Raw genomic sequence first — 22,057 nt, 5'->3', positions numbered from 1 at the left:
GAATCAACTAATTAATTAAAATAAAATTTTAAAAACATAAAACCCCTAAATTATAATCCTCAAATTATAATCTTCATTTTAAATTAACCCTCAAACTCTAAACACAACATCAAAATCAAACTATCAATGTTATAACTGAAACATCGAATCTTATGACCATTAAAATAAAAATTTTAACACAATATCAATATTGTAAAAATAATTATAAAAATCTTGATTTTAAAATTTTTAATTTTAGTTATAAAAGTCATCCGATGTTTTAATTTTTAAAATTTAAATAACATGACAATAAATTTTCCACATCATTTAATGGCTTCAATAATGGAAGGTTCAAAGACCTGAATGACATATCATCAGTAATTTGAGAATATGTCGTTCAGAAGCTCATGGGGATGTTTGATAAACAATTAGCTCCTATTATCCTTTACACTATTAAAATATTTGAATATCAATCCCATCGATATCATACCAAATCCCATCAACTGAATCATATTTCAAGAAATACATGACATCTAAGTCATAATATAAGTAAAGAGATAAATTCATTGATAAGAACAAGAAAAAAGGTGAGCAGTGATTGGATTATAAAGAAAGACTCGCACAATTCCAATCAAAATCAATCATAATAAAACTCATAAGATCACATAAGATGGAACATGAACCAAAATACTCGAGGCCTTTGCCGAGCAAACAAAGGCTCAAAATTTTCAAGGATATGAATCCAGACACAATTATATCAATATGGATAAAGCAATGAATAATCAGATAAATACAGTTATTTCAAACCTCACAAATAGATAGATAAAAACTTATTCGGCAGCGATGAAGCAGAAAAGAAATACGTAATGAACCAAGAATTAAGCTTAACTAATATCAAAATCACATAATATTTAGCTAACAAAACTTCAAGTTCAACTTGAACCTTAATACCAGTGGATAAAAATAAGTATCATAAAACATTACAAAAAAAAGGGGGGAAAACACAGACTAAACCCATAAAAGCTTCAAACAAGACCTTTTTTCAATTGCATAGCTCTTACTTCTCGGATGAGTTAGGTCCCCTCTTTTTTCCGAATCCAACCACTGCAAAAACCAGAGATTTAACATAGATCACTCATCGGTCGGGAAATCAACCTGCTCATTACTTGACTAGTTTTGCTACTATCGGGGTTGGAAATATAGGTACTTGGTCAATGAATGGCAAAAAAATGCATCATTTTCCACTCTTCGCTCAAAAGTAATGAATCGGGAAAGGTAGGTCAGATTTTTGCTCACCCCCAACCCGATGATAGAGCATTGGCTCCCACCCCGCCCCAAATCCCATTTCAAAAAGAAAAAAGAAAAACCAATCCTATCAGGTCAAAACCCGTCGGTTTAGGGTTTTTGCCATCTCTATTCAGACGTAAATTACTAATCAAAATCAATGAACATACATACACATAGAACAATTCCATTAGTTTTCAGTGAAAATCCCAACAATAATTAACTATAAACAAACACATAAACATGGTTTCTTGTTAGCCATGGAAAAAAAACCATCAATAAGATAATATTCGTATCATTTTATCCACATTGAAGACGGAAACCACAACAACAAAAATTCAAAGGAAATGACAAGAGGGAGAGAAACAATAATCACCTGCAGTGACGAAACGACGGTTGTATTGCATCCTCTTGTAAGCGCGGCCACGGGGCTTCTTCTTCTTGTCTTGCTTAGCCACTTTAGGTGTTTGGCCTCTCACCTTACCGGCCCGAGCTAAAGATCCATGAACCTTACCTGAAATAAATCAACGCGATTCAAAATAATCAGTGTCACAACACACAGTAAAAAGAAAAAACCCTAAATAATAACAAAGAGAAAGCTAAGTGAGAAAGCTTTTGAGATTTACCCATGGCGGACTTGTCGAATGAGTGCTCCTTGGTTGCTGAACTGCGGATTTTTTAGCTCTTTGGTTCGCCTCTCGCGGTGAGCAGGTATAATAAAGCTTAGGGTTAGGGTTTTGGTAAGTTTGTATAGCGTTGATTATTTTGGGCCGGGTTAAGACCCGATAAGGTGAAAGCCTTTATTTCATAGGTTAAAATATGCTTTAAGTCCCAGGACTCTTTACACATTTGAAATTTAATCCCTTATTTTTATTTCTTATGATCTGTGATGATTTGAAATAGAAAAATAATTGGTAACAATGTAAGCAATTAAAGCGTTTTAATAAACATGAATTCATCAAAAGAATTTTAACAATGTTAAAATATTTAGTATTTTCGTATATTTTAGGTATTTCACTTTTTTGGTCGTATAAGTAGAAATTTGTTAATTTGTAGCATATCTTTCGACCAAAAAAAAAAATAGAAGAGATGTAACAATTTTTCTGAATTTTATTGCGACCTTATTATAAAAATTCATCTAATTTTGTTGCTTTGCAATTTTCGAGATATTCCTGAAAATAAATTTAATGAGATGAAAATTTGAAAAATCATTACTCATAATATCTCCTTCAATAGCAGAACAAATACATTTCGACGTGCTTCAACCCATTTTCTTCTACATAAACAACAATATTAATACCAATTAAGCTAAAACAGTTGATCAATTCAATATATTTAATTTACTGCCATAGGCAACAATTCTTTTTTATTTTCCAATAATATGAAGTTATAATCTTACAAGAATCCTCTAAATATATTTTTTTAAATAATATGAAGCTATAATCTTACGAAATTGCAATGGACTTGCAAATAGCTTTCAAAACACTAGATTGTGTCTATCAGGATTAAGAATTTGATGTAGTTTTTGTCATTATTTTGATGACCCTTGATGTTAACGGCTACACTTTCATCATTGAAGGCCTTAGACCCAGCTTAGGGTTCTATTTCGACAACAAGAACCTCCTACAATTAAACAGAATGACAGCCATCGAACAACCGAGAGCAATTCCGATCCGTTATTAATCATGTCTGAGCCATTAACATAACTACGGGTTGTTCGCACATAACCAGGTAGTCTCAACAGCTAATCATGTCCAAGTCATTGATAAAACTACAGCAGTTCGTGCATAATCGGCTTATTCATGACATGAATATAATAAAGTAATGCTTCATAATGTATGGGAAACTCAATTGCAAAAAGAACCTGATTCCGCCATTGAAACATAAATTGCACCGAGCTTAAAAGTCTAAACAACGATAAACCGAATACCAAAGGAAAAACAGTTGATGAACAAAATCGTAAAACTAGCCAAAACCTGGATTTAAACTTTTCAGTAAAGAAAATGCAATGCTTTTCTTAAACTAGAGATCGGAGATTACTCATCATCGTCATCGATGACCTTAGTGCCCAAACCTTTGAGTCCTTCGGCTGGAATTTCGGCAACCGTTACCAGAGAGTAAAGCTCCTCCTTTGCATCTTCATCATCATTTCTCTTCCGAGCAATGCGAACCCTTATCCGTCTGGGGACACTTCGAATCCCTCGGCTCCATATATGCTTGTTCAGTTTAACATCAACTCTCACATCCTTGGTTCCCATGGCTTTTTCTGCAAATCTCCTGATCTCTTTTATTGCCTTGGGAGCTTTCTTCTTGAATGTGCTGTATACAAAGATTACCAAGGACTTCATTAAAAAACAAATCACTCAAACTATACTTGCAACCTGCTGGGATTTGATTCGAAAAAGATCCAGTCTTACACAATCATTTTCTACTCGAGATAAAACTAGGGCGGAAAATAATTGAGTTCGAAGTCGAGCACAAGAATTATCCAATCTAAGCAACCTTTAAGCAATTCGATTTTTGTCTCGAATTAAGCTCAAACTTTAAAAGGAAACTCGATCAAGTTCGAATCAAGTATTGAGCTCGACTCGTTACAATGAACATCATCAATTTCAATATAATTAGTTTAAGATTAAATCACGAATCTATTGCCGGTAACGGATAAAAATCATGAATCTAACCCTAAATTCCACCATTTCTTATCCACATGAAAGGCCAATACTTATGCGAACAAAGTTTATGATTATAAACAAGATGAATACAAAAGAAATGAAAACAAATAATCGAAATATTGAAAAAAAATACAGAAAAAAAAAATCTAATTTAGAACCGAAACAACAGAGATCCACAAAGCAAGTAATGAAAAATTGTGTAAAAAGAAGTGGAAAAAATCAAATTACCAGCCATGGAGACGCTTGTGAAGGTTGATGGTGTATTCTCTGGAAACAACCTCTTCCTTTCTTCCCCTTGCTTTCTCAACCATTTTCGAAACCCCCCAAAAAAGAGCAAAGCAGAAAGCTACAACACCAAAGAGAGGCAACAAAAGGAAGACGGAAGCTTGGCCAAAATATATTGATTCCTGAATCTAGGGTTTTCAAAGTTTTCCCTGTTGGGTTTTGGGTTTAAAAATCTAGCTCAAAACCATCACTTCAGGCCCAATTACTTTTATTGCTCCCATGCCACCCACTTCTTTACTTTAATATTGTAAAAAAAAAGGCTAAAATTTGTTCCAAGTCCCCTTACTCTTCGCTCTTTTGAAATTTAGCCCTTACTTTTATTTCAAGGAATTTAGTTCATTTATATTTTTGTTTTAAAAATGCAAATCCGGTTGTTAGCATCATTAAATGTTTTCTATTAAATTTAAGTTTATCGCAAGATATTCTTGTTAAATGACTAATAATTGATTTTTTTTCAAAATGTTGTGCCAAATAATTTAACAGAGAATTTTAATAATGTTAACAATTAGACTTGAATTGTAAAATTTAAAATTAAATTAACTAAATTCCTAGAAATAAAAGTATAAAGATTAAATATAAATGTAAAACAAGTACAAGGATTTGAAGCATATTTTAATCTCTAAAAATTAATTTGCAAAATATTTTTTATGTATGTATAGGATAATTATTTGATATATATTCCACAATAAAAGGGTAAAAGATGGCATCCTTTATATTGTCAAAAAATAAAAATAATAAAATTATAGGATACGTGATCGTATTTGAATCTTGTTTGTGAAATTAAAACTTTCTTTATTTATTTGGTTTGATTAATAAAAGCACTTGAAATTGTGAATCGGGACTTGTAGTACTGATAAATATTAAGGGTTTAGAACTTTAATATCTTAAGATTCGATTTTTATCTCGTATAAATCACGAGTGAGTTGATTAGAGATTTATTATAAATTAAGGGTCATTCTTTATTGATTTTGAAAAGTGTTTTGAGAAGTGTTTTGAAAAGTTTGGTTTAAAATTTGAGTGTTTAGCATTCTTGTCAAAAAGTACTTTTAAAAATAAAATGTCCATTTTAGACATATTATTATCAAGTAACAAATATGCATTTAAATAATATTTAAATTAGTTAATATTATTATATTTTAGTAAGAATATAAAAAATTATTATAACTTATTGTTAATATTTTAATATATGAAATATAAATTTTAAATATTTTAAGCAATAAATATTAATTATTTATAAAATTTAATTAGAATATATAAACTATATTTTAAATATTTAAATATAATCATTAAATATTTGTAATTAGTATTTTAAAAATATTTTTTATTTTAAATTAATGATTTTAACACATTTGTAATTAAGCACCGAGAAAAAAAAAGTACTATGTTATTGGAGAGGTGAAAAAGTAATTAAGCACCAAAAGTACTATTGAGAGAGGAAAAGCTCAAAATTTCAGCCAAAAGCAGCTTGTTCTGCACAGCTTTTATTCCAAAAGTGCTTTTGGAGTCAGAAGTGTTTCTTTTAAATAATGAAGAACTGGCCCTAAATCTCACATCTTTCAAGAACTGTACTAATTTAGCTCTAGATATATTCTGAGTGTTAGTCTAAAAGTGCTTTGTAATGCTTGGTTCAAATTTCAATTGTTTTGGATGTGTGTTGTTTATATAGTAAATCTTGAAAAAATAAATAGTCGATTGAGTCTTAACTCAATTGGTATGGGCATTATTATCAATGCAAGAGGACGTGAGTTCGAGTGCACTGAAGCATATTATATTTCTATTTATGAGTTGGAGTGGAACTATGTCTAATTTTAAATATTGTATAAAAAAATAAATATGGTCAGATGAAAATAACAAAATTATTCATCAAATGTAATAAATCCACACATAAATGGAAAGCCCCAATTCAAATGAATTTTTTAATTTGGGAAAAAATCAGAGTTCATCATATTTAGTACCGCCTAATTGGCTCAGTAAAATAGCCATATCTATACCTTTAATCATCGCAGGCACCACCGTATTAATTGGACATTTCCGAGAAAACCCAACTTTCCCGGATTCTTGTACTTTCGTTATGCAAACCTTAAAATCTTCATGACATTCTACGTCAACCAAACCTGTATAATAATAAAACAAATAAATTCATCATAATTTCAAATTTCAAGCGAATCGATGAATATATCAAATGTAAAAAATGCTTTCCACCTTTATTCCCGACGCATTCGTCGTGGATCTTGCAACAAGCGTCCAGATCGTCGCACGGTTTTTCTCCGGGACAGCCGGACCACCCTACGCCGCAATACTTTCCGTATCGGATCGCAACCGCTACATTCCAGATTTTTAAAAATTAATTGATTATCACGTAAATTTAACGATTAAAGTCTTTTGGAGAGGTAAAAGAAAGTGGAGCTTACTATAACAGTTTTCAGCTACGCAGGTTCTGCTACATACCTGTGTAAATTTAAAAAGAAAATGTTAGAACTATTAATTTTTTTTAAGGGAGATAAATTATAAAAGTTAAAAAAAAAAATGGAGATCGTACTTAATCGGAAATTTTATAAAGAGGTAGGGCTTTGGGATTATTATTGTTGTTGTTATTACCTGAGAATCATTGATGGCGGAGACGGCGGAGACAGTGAGGAAGACGAAGATAAAGGTAAATTTCGTTACCAAACGCACAGCATTGGGCTGCATTCTATCGCCGATTCGTCGTTATACGATCTATAAACCTTTGCTTTTTAGCAGGATTTCAATTTTTTTTTTTTAAATAAAGAATTCAATTTTGGTCTTTCTTTGTTTGAAAAAAACAGTAATGTTATTTTCTAGTGAGCGCGCTGAACCCGCGGGAGGAATTAATAAAATTACTTCAATACCCTTCCTAAGAAACTGCGAGCGAAGTTTTAGAGACCGATAGTTCCCCGTACAATATGTATCCATCTCAATTTTTTTGTAATAATTCTCTTATGGTTATTGATCGAATCTCATAGATGCAAGATATTTTTCATAGTAAGTAATATAAAATTAAAACTATTAAATAAATGAGCATAATAATTTATTTGCCCTCAAATTTAAAAAAAAATATTTTAATTATTCATTTAATTATTCATCTTTTTTAGCCTTTGAATTTGAATTATTTATCAAATCATTCCAAAATAAAATGTAAAAGTTAACGTTACTGATGTGACATCCACGTGGCAATCCACATATTTTCATGTTAGCAATTAATTAATTTTTTTTAAAAAATATTTTTTATATTTTTATACGTTTTAAATAATTTTTATTTTTATTAAAAAAATAATTAATTGTTGTTGTGGTATCTACGTGACAATCTACATGTATATCATGTTAATAAAGTTAACAAATGCTAAGTTTTCCCGGTGATTTGTAAAGTTGGAAGGCCAACTAAATCATGATGCTTAAATAAAATTGACAAAACAAATTAGCTACTTGCTCTATCTCCACCTAATTTATCCTAATAAAGTTTATTATTAATTCAAATATTAAATTCCATTAATTCTCATCCGAACAATTGAGAACCAATTTAGTCTAATTATTGAGTTATATTCTTATGTCAATAATTTAAATTGAACTGATTAATAACAAACTTCAAATTTGACTGCCTAACTGGTCACATATATTTATATTTTAATTAATTCGATCAATTTAATTTAAACTAAAAGCTATTCGTTCTAAACCTAAAACCGAAAAAATTATTTTTCTAATTTCTTTAGGTTTTGTTATATTAATAATTGATAACACTATTATCGATAAATAAAATTAACAATAAAATATCAATTAAGAATAATAAGAAATGAACATATAAAATTTCAATTAACTGGAATTCAGGTAACCCTAAAAAAATCATGGAAAAAGAAATCTGTATAGGGACTAAAATTGAATAAATTAAAAATGCAGAGATTAAAATTGATCAAATTAAAATATAGAGATTAAATTCATAACTTTCACGAAGTATAGGGACTAATAGCAGAATTCAACCATCGTACTATCCATCCAAATAGACTCATAGGTACGTTGCTTTCACCTCCTTTGACTTTCAGCAGTATATAAAATTATAAATAATATATTCCGTTGAGAAAAAAATACAAAATAATATTCGAAAAATAGATGCGGCGTGCTGCAGGAGCCAACTTTGAATGGTTATGGTTTTCGTTTGAGTAATGAATTTTCTCACTAATTTTTGTTTGGATCCCCAGAATTTAATTGATATCTAAGAAATACAAGAAAAAAAAAAAAAACACTTTCAGCTAGAAAAAGTTAGATGCAGTAATTGAACGGCTAAGGTTACGAGATTCTTTGATCAAACAAACGGGTATAAAAAAGAAACTGAGATTAGGCCCACCAAATTCGGGTTTTAGCCAATTAAATCTTCTTTCCTTTTTCTCTCCTCTTTAGGAATCTATCGTGGAAGCAACGCGTGTACTTCTCAGGCTCGTTAGTTGCCCATAACATATAAAGACTCTTTAATTTTCCTACTCAATCTGACCCAACGGACAGAAACTTTTCTGTTTCTGTTATTTTCTTGGCCTTTCTTGCTTCTTTTACTGTTCTTTATAGGAGAAATCTGTTTTCTTTTTTCTCTATATTTTCTGTGTCTTGAAGGTGTTTGTTGAAATGGGTAAGAAAGGTGAAGAAAGAGGGATGGGGATGTTCTTTGATGGGATTATAGAATCCATGCCTTTGTTTGTAAAGGAATTGATTGCTGGTGGTGTTGCTGGTGGGCTTGCAAAGACCGCCGTTGCTCCGCTTGAGCGTGTCAAGATTTTGTTTCAGGTGAGGTTTGGGGGACTTCTTTTGCTTTTTTTATTCTTTTTTCACTAATGGGTTTGCATCCATAGTTGTTTTTTTCAAGCTTAAACTAAAAGGTGAAAGATCATATTGTTTTGAGGTTGCTTATGATTTAAGCAAAAATGGGTTTATTTCTGATAATCTTGAACATCAATTAGCTGATGGTATATTGATCTTGTACAGTATTTGGAATGGCTTAGCAAAAGAAACTGATTCAGCAATCTTTTTCTTTTTCAGACAAGAAGAGCGGAATTTCACAGCGTAGGCCTTTTTGGATCATTCAAAAAGATTGCAAAAACCGAAGGAGTAATGGGTTTTTACAGGTGAATCAATAACCAATTCATTTAACATGAAAGGTTGTTACTTATCTTCAATTTGTTTACTTAGTTTTTGGGATGTCTTGTAGAGGGAATGGTGCTAGTGTTGCTCGAATAGTTCCCTATGCCGCACTTCATTACATGACTTACGAACAGTACCGAAGATGGATCATCGACAGTTTTCCCGGCATTGGAAGAGGCCCTGTGCTTGATCTTGTGGCTGGATCATTTGCTGGTGGAACTGCTGTGCTTTTTACATATCCTCTTGATTTGGTTCGGACTAAGTTAGCTTATCAGGTTAGTAGTTGAATATAAACCCAGAGTCACTCCAAGGAGTACCCGGGAAATTTCGAATCTGGCTCCTTCCCTGTGAGTTATAACACGTAAGATTGGCTAATGCAGGTTGTTGGTCCACCAAAGATTAATGTGAAAGGTCTAGTTAATACAGAACAAGTTTATAATGGCATTCTTGATTGTTTTTCAAAAACTTACAGAGGGTCAGGCCTCAGGGGTCTCTACCGTGGTGTCGGTATGCATTTCAACACTAGTGCTATCGAATCTTTTAACTTGTGTTTCGGTGGACTCATTCTTGTGGGGTTCGATTTGCAGCTCCATCGCTTTATGGAATCTTCCCATATGCGGGTTTGAAGTTTTACTTCTACGAGGAGATGAAACGCCATGTCCCGGATGATCAGAAGAAAAATATAATGGTCAATCTGGTGTGTGGATCAGTAGCTGGTTTATTGGGACAAACTTTCACATATCCTCTTGATGTTGTGAGGAGGCAAATGCAGGTATTTCAAACTCATTTCAATCCAAATTCATGGTTGAAAAGTGATCAAACCTGGAATTTTTATGTAATAATGAGAATTCTTGTGGTTAGGTCCAAAGGCTCTTGGCATCCAATAGTCCTGAGTTGAAAGGAACAATGGAAACACTCGTTATGATAGCTAAAAATCAAGGCTGGAAGCAATTATTTTCAGGGCTGAGTATCAACTACCTTAAGGTAAGAAAACTCCCCTTCTCATCTATATTCTCGGACTTGTGTGTGTTGGATACGGGTATGTATCCAGCATGGATATGTTCATTTTTCACATACTCATGTCCTAAAATATGTCGGACACGGGTGTTGGCTACAAGTACTTCAAGAAAAATGAAGAGTTAGAACAACATAACTTTCCATTAGGAGCATTTTATTGATAATTTTGTGTCTACTACAGGTTGTACCATCTGTGGCAATTGGTTTTACAGTTTATGACATGATGAAATCGTACCTGAGAGTTCCATCCCATGATGAAGCTGTGATAGAAGTGGTAACAAATAAAGGAAATACCCAAACATCATCTCTCCACACTTAGGGAAAAAAAAGTAATATTCATCACATTTATTCTTTATATTAGCTAGCAATGAGCTTGGCTTCAACTTTAAAATTCTTCATGTTACAAGTGATCAAATCAGGCCATCTAACCTGTACATTCCATTGTTTTAAGCTCCGAAAATAGGACATGCATAGGTTCAATTCCCCACCTAATAAATTTGTAAGAGGTGGAGCTAGCATATTCTTGGAGCAGTTTCTCCATAGAAAAATTAGATTCATAAACAATGTACATAATTTTGGGGTGTAAATCCAATAAAGAATTTTGACTGCTGCTCTCTATCAACTTTTCAGAAATCGATATCAGTGCTGTGTTCATTTCTCAGTTTTCTGAAGCAAACATTATGTATAATATACAGTCACTTTGGATTCAACATGTGTTCATGATTCATTTATGGCTACCTAAAATCGTTCTGAGGACCTAGATTTTGATGGATTGAGAAATTAATATGAGTGACCTTTTCTGGTCTCAGTTTACTGAAGTAAATGCCATGTATGATGTATGTATATATGTATGTATGCATATTTGTATGCTAGCCAATCTAGGTTCAACATGCATTGATGATTCATATATGGCTACCTATAATAGTACTGAGGACCTAGGTTTTGATGGATTGAGAAATATATATCAGAGCCCTGTTCATGTCTCAGTTTACTAAAGCAAACGCCATGTATGTATATATGTATGCATGCATGCATGCATGCATGTGCGTGTATAATACTGAGGACCTAAGTTCTTAATGATATATTTGCAAAAGAAACAAATGCTCTTTTTCATCATTGCGACCTTGAATGTTCAGAAGCAAAAACTTGTTTGACGTGAACAAACATTTCAATGACTCAAAGGTTGCTATTGGATTTAAATTTCATTGAATGGATGTTTAGATTTCAATACAAGCATTCCACAATGTCTTGATGCAAGCGATTAACAATAAGTACAAAATCAAGGCCAGGTTTTCTACAGCTTTACCAGTAATCTCCACAAGAGCATTTGCCATCCTTGAAATGATGAAACCTTTTGTTGTCCCTTACAATCAACTCTCTTCCAACAATCTTGGACATGATTTTGATCGCATTGTGGCAATCTCCGCAAATTCTCAAGTTCTTAATGATCCTAAGAGGTGTCCTTGCTGGAGTACTAATAAGACCATAAGCGATCGCCAATCGCTCGCTATGGTATTGCAGGGCTTGCTCTTTTGCCTCTTGATCAATGTCATGAAGCACATACCTTGTATCCGGCACGTATCCGGCTTCCCTCATTTGCCCATTCAAGCCTTTAAACTTCTCATTTCCTTCTCCCTTGAAAGGGTTTATACACTTATAATCACTCACTCTGTTCTTCTCCTCAATCATGTTAATTGTAGAATGTTTCTTCTTCGTAGGAACTCGGAGTTTGTTCTCACTGCTTATCGACGGATCAAATTCAAGCAACAACTCATCGACATGATCTTCAAGGTCTATATCTCCATGAATTCGTGCAAAGCCCCGAATTGCCTGCCAAATCTCGATTGTCGGCTCAATCGGCATATTCTCAATAAACTCCACAGCCTCATTCAAATGACCAGCTTCCCCGAAAACACTAATAACCCCTATATAATGTTCAATCCCCAGAGCAATACTATATTCATTTTTCATCAATTCAAAGTACTTTACTCCCTCCTCAACATCGCCTGCACTTGCACAAGCCGATAAAACAGCCAGAAAAGTCTCGTTATCCGGCTGAAATCCACCGTTTCTCATTTCTTCAAACAACAACAACCCATCAGCTCCATTCCCATTCACCGCGTAGCCATTAATCATCAACTTCCAAGAGGCCAAATTCCGTTCACGCATTTTATCAAACACCCTACGAGCATCTCTCATACTAGCGCATTTCCCATAAACACCTATCAATTTATTGTTCAAATCGATATCACCCGCGAACTTCGACCTTCTCAACAAATCATTAACTCTTTTGGACAATTCAAGCGAATTCGTGTCCGCACAAGCATCCAATAACGCCCCGAAATCATTATAATCCGCTGAAACGCCTTGACCCATACAATCTAAAGCTTCTTTCACCTTACCTTCTCGGCATAGCTTGATCAAATCCACATCAACGCTTTGGAATGTTGGGTTTTCAGGAGATTGGTGGTTTTCGTTTCGATTTTCAGTGTTGAGCTTCCGGGGGTTAGGCCGGTTTTTTGTGGCCAGGCGGTGGTGAGTGTTGGAACCATGGCGGCGGTACACCCTGGTGGAGTTGTTCGTTTTGGTATTATCGGAGGCGGCGTAGGTGCATAGAGAGCTAAGCTTGTTTGGGTCTTGAGAGAAACTGAGCTTTAGTTTATTGTTGTTGAGAGGGAAAGAGTGGTTGGTAGTGATTGAAGACTTCAAGTGGGAAGAGAAGCTTATGGAATTTCCACTGTTTTGAAGCGATACCAATGACGCCATTATTGATTTGCTTGCAGGGCCTTGTGTGTTTACGAGTTTTTGATGTTTATGATATTTATCAAACGGTATACCACCAAAACGACAGCGTCTCCCTCAAGTTTGCGGTTTAGATCTTCTTTTGCAGGTAAATTTCATTTCAACATTTTTTAACTTCTTAAAAAAATAGAATTATAAATTTTTTTACTAAAACATTAAAACATGTTTATTTTTTAAATATTTTATAATTTTAAATTATTTATACAAAACAAATGATGTCATGTTAGCTAAAATATACAACGCAGTTACTATACCTATTCTGTTAAGGATTTCAATTTGTTTGAAAGATTAAATTGATAAAATATATATATAAATATTAAAAATTAAATTTAACATTATAATTTTTTTACGCATTTTAGTGCTTTATAAAAACTGAATAATTAATTTTTTTGTTAATTTTCATATCTATAATTTAACAGCAAAATTTAATAATATTATTTTTGATATTTTAACAAAATTAAAAATTAAATAAATTTCTAGACTAAATTTTACTAAAGCGTTGTGAAACATTGTAGAGTGACATTTGGTTATAACAGTTGAACGTTTAACGTGAATTAGATAAAAGCCTACAAAAATTCTTGTAAAAAATAAATTAAAATTGGTGTCTAAATCTATAAAATTATAAGATTTAAAGATAGTTTTTTCTTAAAAAAAACAAAAAATAGATCCAAAACCTCAAAGAACAGATAAAATATCTGAAAGAAAATGGGAAGCTGCCACCACCACAACCAGCCATAAACAGAATTGAGCTTTTCCCCTCAGTCAGACAGACAGAAGGTCCTCGACACCTTGGTACTCAACCACCTATCTTTCCCCCTCCTGAGCCAAAGAAAAAGGCTACAATTAGTGAATTATTGCAGCAGATCAAAGCTCAGAAAGCAAAAGAAAAGAAAGAAGCTGAAGAAGAAAAAAGAAAGAAAGAAAAGGCTCGAGGCAAGAGACCAGTAGAAAAGCCAGATGATGATGAAGAAAGCCAATTCTCTTCACCACCAACATCTCCGCCACCAAAACAGATATCTAAGTCTTTAATGATGCAAAATAACACATGTCCTACTAATCCTTTATCAAAAATTTTAAGGGATTATAGTCATGATATTTTGCCAAAGATATCTGTTGCTAAAAAAGAATCAGAAATGACCCCAGTTCCAGATTTTAATCCTGTCCCAAATGAAGAAGATTTAGTATCTTTTTCAGGAACTGATGAATCAGAATCTATTGAGACACAATCCAATCCTTTTTCACAAGAGGAAATCGATGATAATCAATCAGATCTGCCAGAAGTAATGGCCACTCCAGGAGTAAAAGTGGAAGAACCATCAGATGAAGACATGACTGAAGCAGAGCCATCAAATGTCAGGACAACTCCACATGTCTCTACAACAAAAATGGTTTTCACTCTAGATGATATTCCAATTTCAAAATGGCCAGCAAGATTACAAGAATTCCATTCATGGCTTGATACCAGAAGGCTTACAGAAGAAAGTCATTACAACATCATGTCTGAATTTATTTCAAGATTCACAGGAATGTTAAAAGATTGGTGGAATTCAGTTACTCAAGCAGATCAATTACAGTTTCTGGTATTAACAGACTTTTCACAGAACATAAGGATTATCCATAGCTACTTTATAGGTAATCCTGAAGATCTGTTAACTTTGAAGAGAAGGAAGTTTTTCAAAAGAAAATGCTGCTCTTATCAGAAGAAAGATTTATCAAAACATTTTTATGTTATGATGAAGCTTTTTTATGCTCTCGGATCAGAACCAAGCCTGAAGCAAGCAGTTGTTGCATCCCTTCCAGATCCTATTCAAGTCGCGATTAATCAGAATCTCTATAGGCAAAACAAAAATATTCTCAATCTAACTATGGGAGAAATTCAGCAAGAGACTTTTATTGCTCTTGAAGATATCTGCAACTAGACCTGTCCATGGGCCCGGCGGATTACTTCTTAAACCTTTAGGACTTCATCCTGATTACCCATTTATAAATCCAATCAAGTTCCAATTTGGTGAGTTTCCTGAAGAACTGAAAATGGATATTTTGGTATTTAACTCATCTCTTTCACATAGGGATAGAGTTCTTTATGCCTGACCTCCAACATTTCTTAACCATGGCAGTCCGCAATGAAGAAACTCCTGAGATGAAAAACCTAGCCACATTTTTAAAATGGTTATATCCTTTAGAATATTGGGTAGATATGCTCATGTTTGAATTCTACAAAAATACCCGTGTCCAATGGATAGTAATCATCTTCTATAAACCTCAATACTTCATGCAAAATGGATCAGCAACACAGTTAGCCTCTCTTCCTAGTTCTTGGATCCATAATACATATTTTGAAGAGGTTTATGAGAATCCTTTTGATCTCAAGAAAATTCAGAAATATTTGTGTCAGATTAATAAGATAATTCCCTCAAAAATATGGCCTTCAGGAGAAGCACCATGGGATGTTCAAAGGAATCCACCGACATCCTATCAAAACCAGTTGAAAGAAGCCCTGAATGAGTATTGGTCCAACATACCAGATCCAAAAGAATGGTCTCAAGATTATCCCATGCATTGCAGCCAGATAATTCAAGACACACATGTCTGGAAGGATATACATGAAGAAGGACCAAGTGTCTCAAAAGATCCACTTCCCAGAAGCAATAATGATGATGTGATACCACCAGATGATCTAGAAAGAAGGATTGAAAAGCTGGAGCTTAGGTGTTACAGAGCCCGTGAAAAAAAAAGACAGAAAGTGGAAGAGCTCAACATCACCTCTGATATTGATACAGACTATGATACGAATACAGATGCATCAATAATAGATAGGTTAATGTAAAAGCAGATTCCTCCTTATCTGCTTATGTCCTTTATGTATGAGTCATGTCCTTTGTGTCTGTAAAAGCAGATTCCTCCTTATCTGCTTATGTCCTTTATGTATGAGTCATGTCCTTTATGTTTGTAAAAGCAGATTCCTCCTTATCTGCTTATCTTAATCCTCCTCTATATAAGAATAGAGAAGAGTCAGTTGTAAGATAAGAACTACCTTTGAAATAAAACCCAGACGAGTTTTAAAAATCTATGGCTTTCTAAACCCCTCTCATCTCTTCTTACTTGAAAATAGGATTTCTATGAAAGAAAATCTCTCATAAGGTTAAGAGTATGCTCTGTGCTTGCCATACTTATGGATCCTGCACATCAGAAATTAAACCTGATAAAAGATACTATTAGGTTCAGATGAGTTTGAAGAAGGAGTTCAGTGATTAAAGAGTTTTAACAGCTAAAAGGCAGTGCCTTGTTGATGGCCAGAAGGAGATGAAAGGCCTGTGTTTTGGCATAGCATACCTGCTGTTAAGAATCGTTAATTACTGATCTCTTGCTTCTTACTCACCTGCCCGATTTTGGTATCAGAGCCAAGTAAATCTCAGATTTTCTTTCATCAGAAAGACTACGATCAAGTAAGATGAGAGCTTAGAATCATGGAATCTCCTAGATTATCTACTACAAAAGCCCAACTTTCATTACTAGAGTCCCCTTTCCGTTCTCATTCTGCTAGAAAAATCTCCTCCCTCTATGAAGTTGAATATTTCACAGAGGAAGAAAAAATCCAGGCTACTAATCTTCCTTTAGTAAATCCATACTCCGCTTACCAAAAACCTTCTTTTTCTCCTGTAAAAAGTATAAAGTCCCTTATAACTACCAGAAGAAGAAATGTTAAAGAATATGTCCAGTCCTCTAAATTTCCACCGCTTCAGCTGGGTTGTTTTAATGCAAAATATCTACCTTCAGTGCACCATTGTTCGAGACACAGAATAGACAGAAAGAAATGGTTGTCAACTCCAAAAGGATAATTCCGCCAATGTTTCTCTAATGTCACTCTTAACTAATCAGGACCAGTTCTTCATTGCTTTTGAATTTCATTGTTTTTTGAAAAGTGCTTAAGAAAAATACTTTTAAGAAGTACTTTTAAAAAGTTTAGTTTAAAATTTGAATGTTTAGTATTGCTGTCAAAAAGTACTTTTGAGAAATAAAAAGTCCATTTTAGACATATTATTATCAAGTAATAAATATGCATTTAAATAATATTTAAATTAGTTAATATTATTATATTTTAGTAAGAATATAAAAAATTATTATAACTTGTTAATATTTTAATATATGAAATATAAATTCTAAATATTTTAAGCAATAAATATTAATTATTTATAAAATTTAATTAGAATATATAAACTCTATTTTAAATATTTAAATATAACCATTAAATATTTGTGATTAGTATTTTAAAAAATATTTTTTATTTTTAATTAATGATTTTAATACAATTGTAATTAAGCACCAAGAAAAAAAGAAAAATACTATGTTATTAGAGGGGTGAAAAAGTAATTAAACACCAAAAGTACTTTTGGGAGAGGAAAAACTAAAATTTTTAACTTGCTCCTTTTCAGATGACAAACTAAAAATTTCAGATAAAAACAGCTTGTTTTTCACAATTTTTTTTTCAAAAGTGCTTTTGGAATCAGAAGTATTTTTTTTAAGAAATGAAGAACTGACACTTAGTTAATTAGAGGGTTGACATGACCTCAACCCCTTAAAATAATTTCATTTTTCCTTTAAATCTTTTAAAATTTAAAGATAAAATTACATTTTCACTTTCGCTAAAAATATAACTTTTTTTCATGAACAAAATTTTAAACTACTAAATGGAAAAATCATCCGATTCAAACCAGTGACCTAAGGATTATAAAAATAAAAATATATAAAAATTTGATTTAATCCTTTAAAATTATAAAAATACAAGCTATTGAACTGGTAAAATTCAATTTTATTATTGTAAAAATCATAATTTAATTTTGGCCCCTTAAAAAAAAAATTCTGGTTTCGCCCCTGGTGACTGACAAAATAACTAGATAAATACATGTTGTGTGCCACATATACCTTATTCTGACTTACATGGACTAATTTTTAACAGTAAAAATATATGAAACCTCTATCAAAAAGACTTGTTTGCTCTTTGATCTAATGTATAGGGACTGATTTGCCCATTTTTGGAGTAAAAAAGACAATACAATCTGACCCTTAGTACAAGGACCATCATAGTACTTTTACCCATAGTTTAACTTGAATCTCATGCCTCTCCATACAATAGGTATACACTTGTTTACAGTTTGATTAATGTGTTTTTAATACACTTTAAATCACATTTAAGGCCTAAGCTAAACCGATGGACGAACTTGATTAAAAAAATACTAATATTTTGAGCACTCAATTAGAATAAAAACCCACTTGAAAAACTATAAATATGAGGGTACTAAGTTAATAAACAAGTAGGAAAAAGATATTGCAACCAGCATCTAGTTCAGTTAATAAACAACAAAAAGATATAGATATCAGCATCCAGGCAACAGCAATCACCTATGTCTAACACCTTTATTCGATATAATTTTCGAGCACGAGTATAGAGATACGAGAAAAACAGTTGAATATACGCATAGGGCTAAGTAAAAGATAGAAAGAGACTACAATTTTTAACAGGCTTCAACACCATATAGCATGCAAAAACAGAACAGGTTTAGACTATAGAATTCTAATAGCAAAGAAAACTGAATCAAATGATATAATCTGACCATTCAGAGATGAATGAAGTGTGATCCATGGACTCTCCGGGGCATTCCTCATGCCTTGACGGTTTCTCCTTCCCTCCGACAAGCCTTGCAGGGTTGCCTACAGCCGTGGTCCGAGGTGGCACATCGATCAGCACTACTGACCCTGCCCCGATCTTTGCTCCTTCCCCAATCTTCACATTCCCTAATATGGTTGCACCGGCTCCGATTAAAACTCCATCACCAATCTTCGGATGCCGATCTCCACATGCCTTCCCAGTCCCACCGAGGGTAACGTGATGCAAAATTGACACGTTGTTGCCAACAACCGCGGTTTCTCCGATCACCACACCGGTGGCATGATCTAACAAGATCCCTTTCCCGATCTTTGCTGCCGGATGTATATCAACGGCGAAAACATCGGAGATTCGAGAATGTAATGCCAATGCTAGCGGCCTACGTGACTGAGTCCACAACTTGTGTGCAACTCGATGAGCCTATAATAACATAAAATTTCTAGATATTATTAGAAGGAAAATCCAATGATCATCAATTTTTTACTCTTATGAACAACAAACAATGCTTTACACAAATTCCATTTACAACATTCAATTAGCAACAAGAAAATCAGTTTTCCTGTTCATTAATCTAAAATTAAACGTGTAAAAGAATTTTAATTAATGGCGTACAAAACTTAAAAATGAGAACAGATAAATAACTAAATAAAGCTTAAAATTCCTTTCGCGAAATTTAAATTAATAAGAGGAAATTCAAAATTGAGAAAAATTATTTACCTGGCATGCCAAGAATCCTTTATAATTAAGTAGGCAATGAGAGAAGGAAACGCAAGCGGGATCCCTAACGCGAGCCGCACGGAGATCGGCGACGGCGGCGGCTCGAAGCGAAGGATCGGAAGAGAAAGTGTTGAGGAAAAGGTCGTAGAGAAGCGTAGAGAGGAGCGTGGAGGAGCAGAGCTTGTTGCCGAGGTGGAAGGCGAGGGAGCGCTCGAGAGAGGAGTGAGATAGGATCGTGGAGTAGAGGTAGCTAGCTAGAGCCGGCTCCAACTCGGCGTCGCGGCGTGCCTCGGCTTTAATCTGCGCCCACACCCACGCCTCGTCTTCCTCCATGGGGGTTTCAGTTGCTTGAGAAATCTGTGGACAAGAGATCGAAGAAGGATACCGGAGTTCTCCGGCCGGCATCTTTTAGCTGTGAAGACTTGAAGGGCGGAGATTTCACCGTGACGATACACGATATTATAAAAGCCCGAAGCAATTGGAAGTCGCTCGCTTAATGTAGTGCAAATAGCATCATTTTACGTTTTCATAGGGTCATGGGAGTTCCTGGAGTTGACACGTGGAAGATTCGCTTCAAACAGTGTTTGGATATTATTGGTTTTAAAGAAGAAAAAAAGGGACTTTGGTAAACATGATTATCATATATTAGTTTTTGTGGGTAAAAAAAATATTTACAAAAATTTTATTCAAAAATTGAATTTTGAGGGATGTAATAAAAGATTTATGATTGGAAAATTGAATCGGAGTGATGGATTATACGGTATAAAGATTAAGGTCTCTTTTAGTTGGGCCAAACAGTTTATGATAATTGTCAGAGGCCCATCGTGATCATTTCAAGATTCAACTTTGTTTTCTAATTTAAATGAAAATTGGGTTTGTTTGAATACCGATGGTTTTGTAAGACTTGAGGATGATTTTGCTTCTGTAGGAGGAATTGTGTGAGATCATGTTGAGAATTAGATTTGTAGCTTTAGTAGATTCTTGGGGAGTTATTATGTGTTCGACGTTGAATTGTGTGACATCTTAAATGACTTAGATATCTTCATTGACCGACTCCATAATAATGTGCTGATTCGGACAGATAGTCAAAGTGGTTAATGCCAGAAATGAGAGGCTCACAGGAGGATCTAACTCTGCTCTGATGAGGAGAATTCTTCAGCGGTTTTCTCGGTTTCAACAGTGGAATATCTATCATATCTCTAGAGAAGAGAATCGAGAAACTGATAGACTGGTCAAATTGGTTCATTTAGATAGTGAATGACTATAGATTTTTTAAATATCCCTATTTGGGGAAATGGATTATTTGATGTAATTTATCTTTAGTTTTTTTTTATCAAAAAAAAGTATAAAGATTAAAGTAATAAAAAGATAATACAAGTACAAAAGTTAAAAGAAATATTTAGCTAAGATAAAAACACTTTCATATTACTATTCCTTACTTTAAAAAATATTTTTAATTAAATAGATGTAAAATTGACTTTAAAAATCTAATTGATGTCTTTTAACATTTTTTTTTACCGAAGGACCTAATTATTATTTTTAAAATACAGAAACTTTTGTCGCCTTTTGTTATTTTTTTAATTATTTGCATAGCTTTTTTTATGCGTTAAGTATGGTATGTAGGTGTAAAATTTAGTGAATTCTTTGTAAATTACGTCATTTTTCTCCTTTCTACCCGATTTTCATTTTATACAAAAGTCAAAGTACGAGATAACTGCTGCCAACTCAGCTAGTAGCTGGAATTGGAGGAGATTTTTGTGGCTGAAGGATGTTGTTGTTAGTTCTTCGAGAACCTTTCCGATTGGGACAATTGTGTGACTCATAAACTTCGGAAAGTCCTTAAAGCTGTTAAGGTCTCTTGACATAAGTTCCTTCGGTTCCCTCTCTATGTGCCTAAACCCTCAACAATTGCTTGGTTGGCTATCTTAAACAGACTTCCCACACACCACAAATTGCTTAATTATGGTATGGTTTTTTTTGTTGTTGTTGTCTGTTATGTTTTGATGTTACGGAATCTCGAAATCTTTTTTTTTTTGTGTGTGCTTACTCACAAGGTTTGTGGCAACTTGTTCTGGTTTTTATGGTATCAGGAGGTCTGTTGGTATGTGACTTAAAGAATTTAACTGGATAATTCCTTGTTTGAACGCTCAAGCTTGGATAGAATACAATTGTGTTCTGAAAAAAGTTAAAGATGTTGTGCGTCTTCGTCTTAGTGGTAAATGTCCCACTGATTCAGATTGGTTTTTCCCAAAAAGAGAAATGCACTGTTTTATTTGACCCATGGGTCCAACAAAACCAAACCATTACACAATTAACAATTCTAATTAAATTAATATTTTTTACTATTTAAATATTTAAATTGACTAGAAAATCAAATTTAATAATTTAAATGGTACCGTAATTTATTTAATTAAATTAAATATTAAATTAATGGATTTAATAAAAATTAAATAGAATAAGAATAGAATTTAATAGAATTCTCTAATTTCTATTT

At 33.3% G+C, this 22,057-nt stretch overlaps 6 protein-coding genes across 7 annotated transcripts; 1 reads left to right on the top strand and 5 right to left on the bottom strand.

Moving 5' to 3' along the window:
* Nucleotides 1-846: 846 nt before the first annotated feature.
* LOC105784168 (40S ribosomal protein S30) lies at nucleotides 847-2,053 on the bottom strand. Its single transcript, XM_012609965.2, has 3 exons — nucleotides 1,890-2,053; nucleotides 1,640-1,777; nucleotides 847-1,083 (listed from the first exon to the last, which is right to left on the bottom strand). Exons 1-3 carry the CDS (start codon nucleotides 1,891-1,893, stop codon nucleotides 1,037-1,039), a joined length of 189 nt encoding a protein of 62 aa, XP_012465419.1. The 5' UTR covers nucleotides 1,894-2,053; the 3' UTR covers nucleotides 847-1,036.
* A 1,061-nt stretch (nucleotides 2,054-3,114) lies between these two features.
* Nucleotides 3,115-4,340, bottom strand: LOC105783942 (60S ribosomal protein L31). Its single transcript, XM_012609656.2, has 2 exons — nucleotides 4,164-4,340; nucleotides 3,115-3,582 (listed from the first exon to the last, which is right to left on the bottom strand). The coding sequence occupies exons 1-2, from the start codon at nucleotides 4,244-4,246 to the stop codon at nucleotides 3,300-3,302; spliced, it is 366 nt and encodes a 121-aa protein (XP_012465110.1). The 5' UTR covers nucleotides 4,247-4,340; the 3' UTR covers nucleotides 3,115-3,299.
* Nucleotides 4,341-6,021: 1,681 nt separating this feature from the next.
* LOC105781935 (probable phospholipase A2 homolog 1) lies at nucleotides 6,022-7,118 on the bottom strand. The gene is made up of 4 exons (XM_012606455.2): nucleotides 6,819-7,118; nucleotides 6,632-6,668; nucleotides 6,423-6,542; nucleotides 6,022-6,334 (listed from the first exon to the last, which is right to left on the bottom strand). The coding sequence occupies exons 1-4, from the start codon at nucleotides 6,909-6,911 to the stop codon at nucleotides 6,153-6,155; spliced, it is 432 nt and encodes a 143-aa protein (XP_012461909.1). The 5' UTR covers nucleotides 6,912-7,118; the 3' UTR covers nucleotides 6,022-6,152.
* A 1,335-nt stretch (nucleotides 7,119-8,453) lies between these two features.
* LOC105782235 (mitochondrial carrier protein CoAc2) lies at nucleotides 8,454-10,997 on the top strand. Its single transcript, XM_012606836.2, has 7 exons — nucleotides 8,454-9,008; nucleotides 9,261-9,346; nucleotides 9,430-9,637; nucleotides 9,743-9,869; nucleotides 9,950-10,134; nucleotides 10,224-10,346; nucleotides 10,561-10,997. The coding sequence occupies exons 1-7, from the start codon at nucleotides 8,850-8,852 to the stop codon at nucleotides 10,696-10,698; spliced, it is 1,026 nt and encodes a 341-aa protein (XP_012462290.1). The 5' UTR covers nucleotides 8,454-8,849; the 3' UTR covers nucleotides 10,699-10,997.
* A 554-nt stretch (nucleotides 10,998-11,551) lies between these two features.
* On the bottom strand, nucleotides 11,552-13,316 carry LOC105782234 (pentatricopeptide repeat-containing protein At2g15690, mitochondrial). Its single transcript, XM_012606835.2, has one exon. The coding sequence runs from the start codon at nucleotides 13,143-13,145 to the stop codon at nucleotides 11,682-11,684; it is 1,464 nt and encodes a 487-aa protein (XP_012462289.1). The 5' UTR covers nucleotides 13,146-13,316; the 3' UTR covers nucleotides 11,552-11,681.
* A 453-nt stretch (nucleotides 13,317-13,769) lies between these two features.
* On the bottom strand, nucleotides 13,770-20,076 carry LOC105782236 (serine acetyltransferase 5). Of its 2 annotated transcripts, XM_052626795.1 has the most exons (3): nucleotides 19,564-20,076; nucleotides 18,794-19,266; nucleotides 13,770-14,000 (listed from the first exon to the last, which is right to left on the bottom strand). In XM_052626795.1, the coding sequence occupies exons 1-3, from the start codon at nucleotides 19,966-19,968 to the stop codon at nucleotides 13,940-13,942; spliced, it is 939 nt and encodes a 312-aa protein (XP_052482755.1). In that variant the 5' UTR covers nucleotides 19,969-20,076; the 3' UTR covers nucleotides 13,770-13,939. The 2 variants fall into 2 exon arrangements, with proteins under 2 accessions (XP_052482755.1, XP_012462294.1); XM_012606840.2 differs by lacking the exon at nucleotides 13,770-14,000 and having other exon boundaries at nucleotides 18,557-19,266; nucleotides 19,564-20,075.
* Between the last annotated feature and the right edge of the window lie 1,981 nt (nucleotides 20,077-22,057).

This window comes from Gossypium raimondii, chromosome 13 (assembly GCF_025698545.1).
Source record: "Gossypium raimondii isolate GPD5lz chromosome 13, ASM2569854v1, whole genome shotgun sequence".
NCBI lineage: Eukaryota > Viridiplantae > Streptophyta > Magnoliopsida > Malvales > Malvaceae > Gossypium > Gossypium raimondii.
This window is presented reverse-complemented; position numbering and strand designations above follow the sequence as displayed.

Bases quoted from the DNA above. Each gene is read 5' to 3' on its own strand.
- LOC105784168 (XM_012609965.2), bottom strand. The intron at 1,084-1,639 runs GTGATTATTGTT...TGGTTTTTGCAG, and splicing joins CCGTCGTTTCGTCACTGCAG to TGGTTGGATTCGGAAAAAAG.
- LOC105783942 (XM_012609656.2), bottom strand. From the start codon at position 4,246: ATGGTTGAGAAAGCAAGGGGAAGAAAGGAAGAGGTTGTTTCCAGAGAA. The intron at 3,583-4,163 runs GTAATTTGATTT...CTTTGTATACAG, and splicing joins CACAAGCGTCTCCATGGCTG to CACATTCAAGAAGAAAGCTC.
- LOC105781935 (XM_012606455.2), bottom strand. From the start codon at position 6,911: ATGCAGCCCAATGCTGTGCGTTTGGTAACGAAATTTACCTTTATCTTC. The intron at 6,543-6,631 runs GTAAGCTCCACT...TCTGGAATGTAG, and splicing joins CGTAGCTGAAAACTGTTATA to CGGTTGCGATCCGATACGGA. The intron at 6,335-6,422 runs GTGGAAAGCATT...ATTATTATACAG, and splicing joins CGAATGCGTCGGGAATAAAG to GTTTGGTTGACGTAGAATGT.
- LOC105782235 (XM_012606836.2), top strand. From the start codon at position 8,850: ATGGGTAAGAAAGGTGAAGAAAGAGGGATGGGGATGTTCTTTGATGGG. The intron at 9,009-9,260 runs GTGAGGTTTGGG...TTTCTTTTTCAG, and splicing joins GTGTCAAGATTTTGTTTCAG to ACAAGAAGAGCGGAATTTCA. The intron at 10,347-10,560 runs GTAAGAAAACTC...TGTCTACTACAG, and splicing joins TGAGTATCAACTACCTTAAG to GTTGTACCATCTGTGGCAAT.
- LOC105782234 (XM_012606835.2), bottom strand. From the start codon at position 13,145: ATGGCGTCATTGGTATCGCTTCAAAACAGTGGAAATTCCATAAGCTTC.
- LOC105782236 (XM_052626795.1), bottom strand. From the start codon at position 19,968: ATGCCGGCCGGAGAACTCCGGTATCCTTCTTCGATCTCTTGTCCACAG. The intron at 19,267-19,563 runs GTAAATAATTTT...ATGTTATTATAG, and splicing joins AAGGATTCTTGGCATGCCAG to GCTCATCGAGTTGCACACAA. The intron at 14,001-18,793 runs GTCAGATTATAT...TCTTTGGCTCAG, and splicing joins ACTTCATTCATCTCTGAATG to GAGGGGGAAAGATAGGTGGT.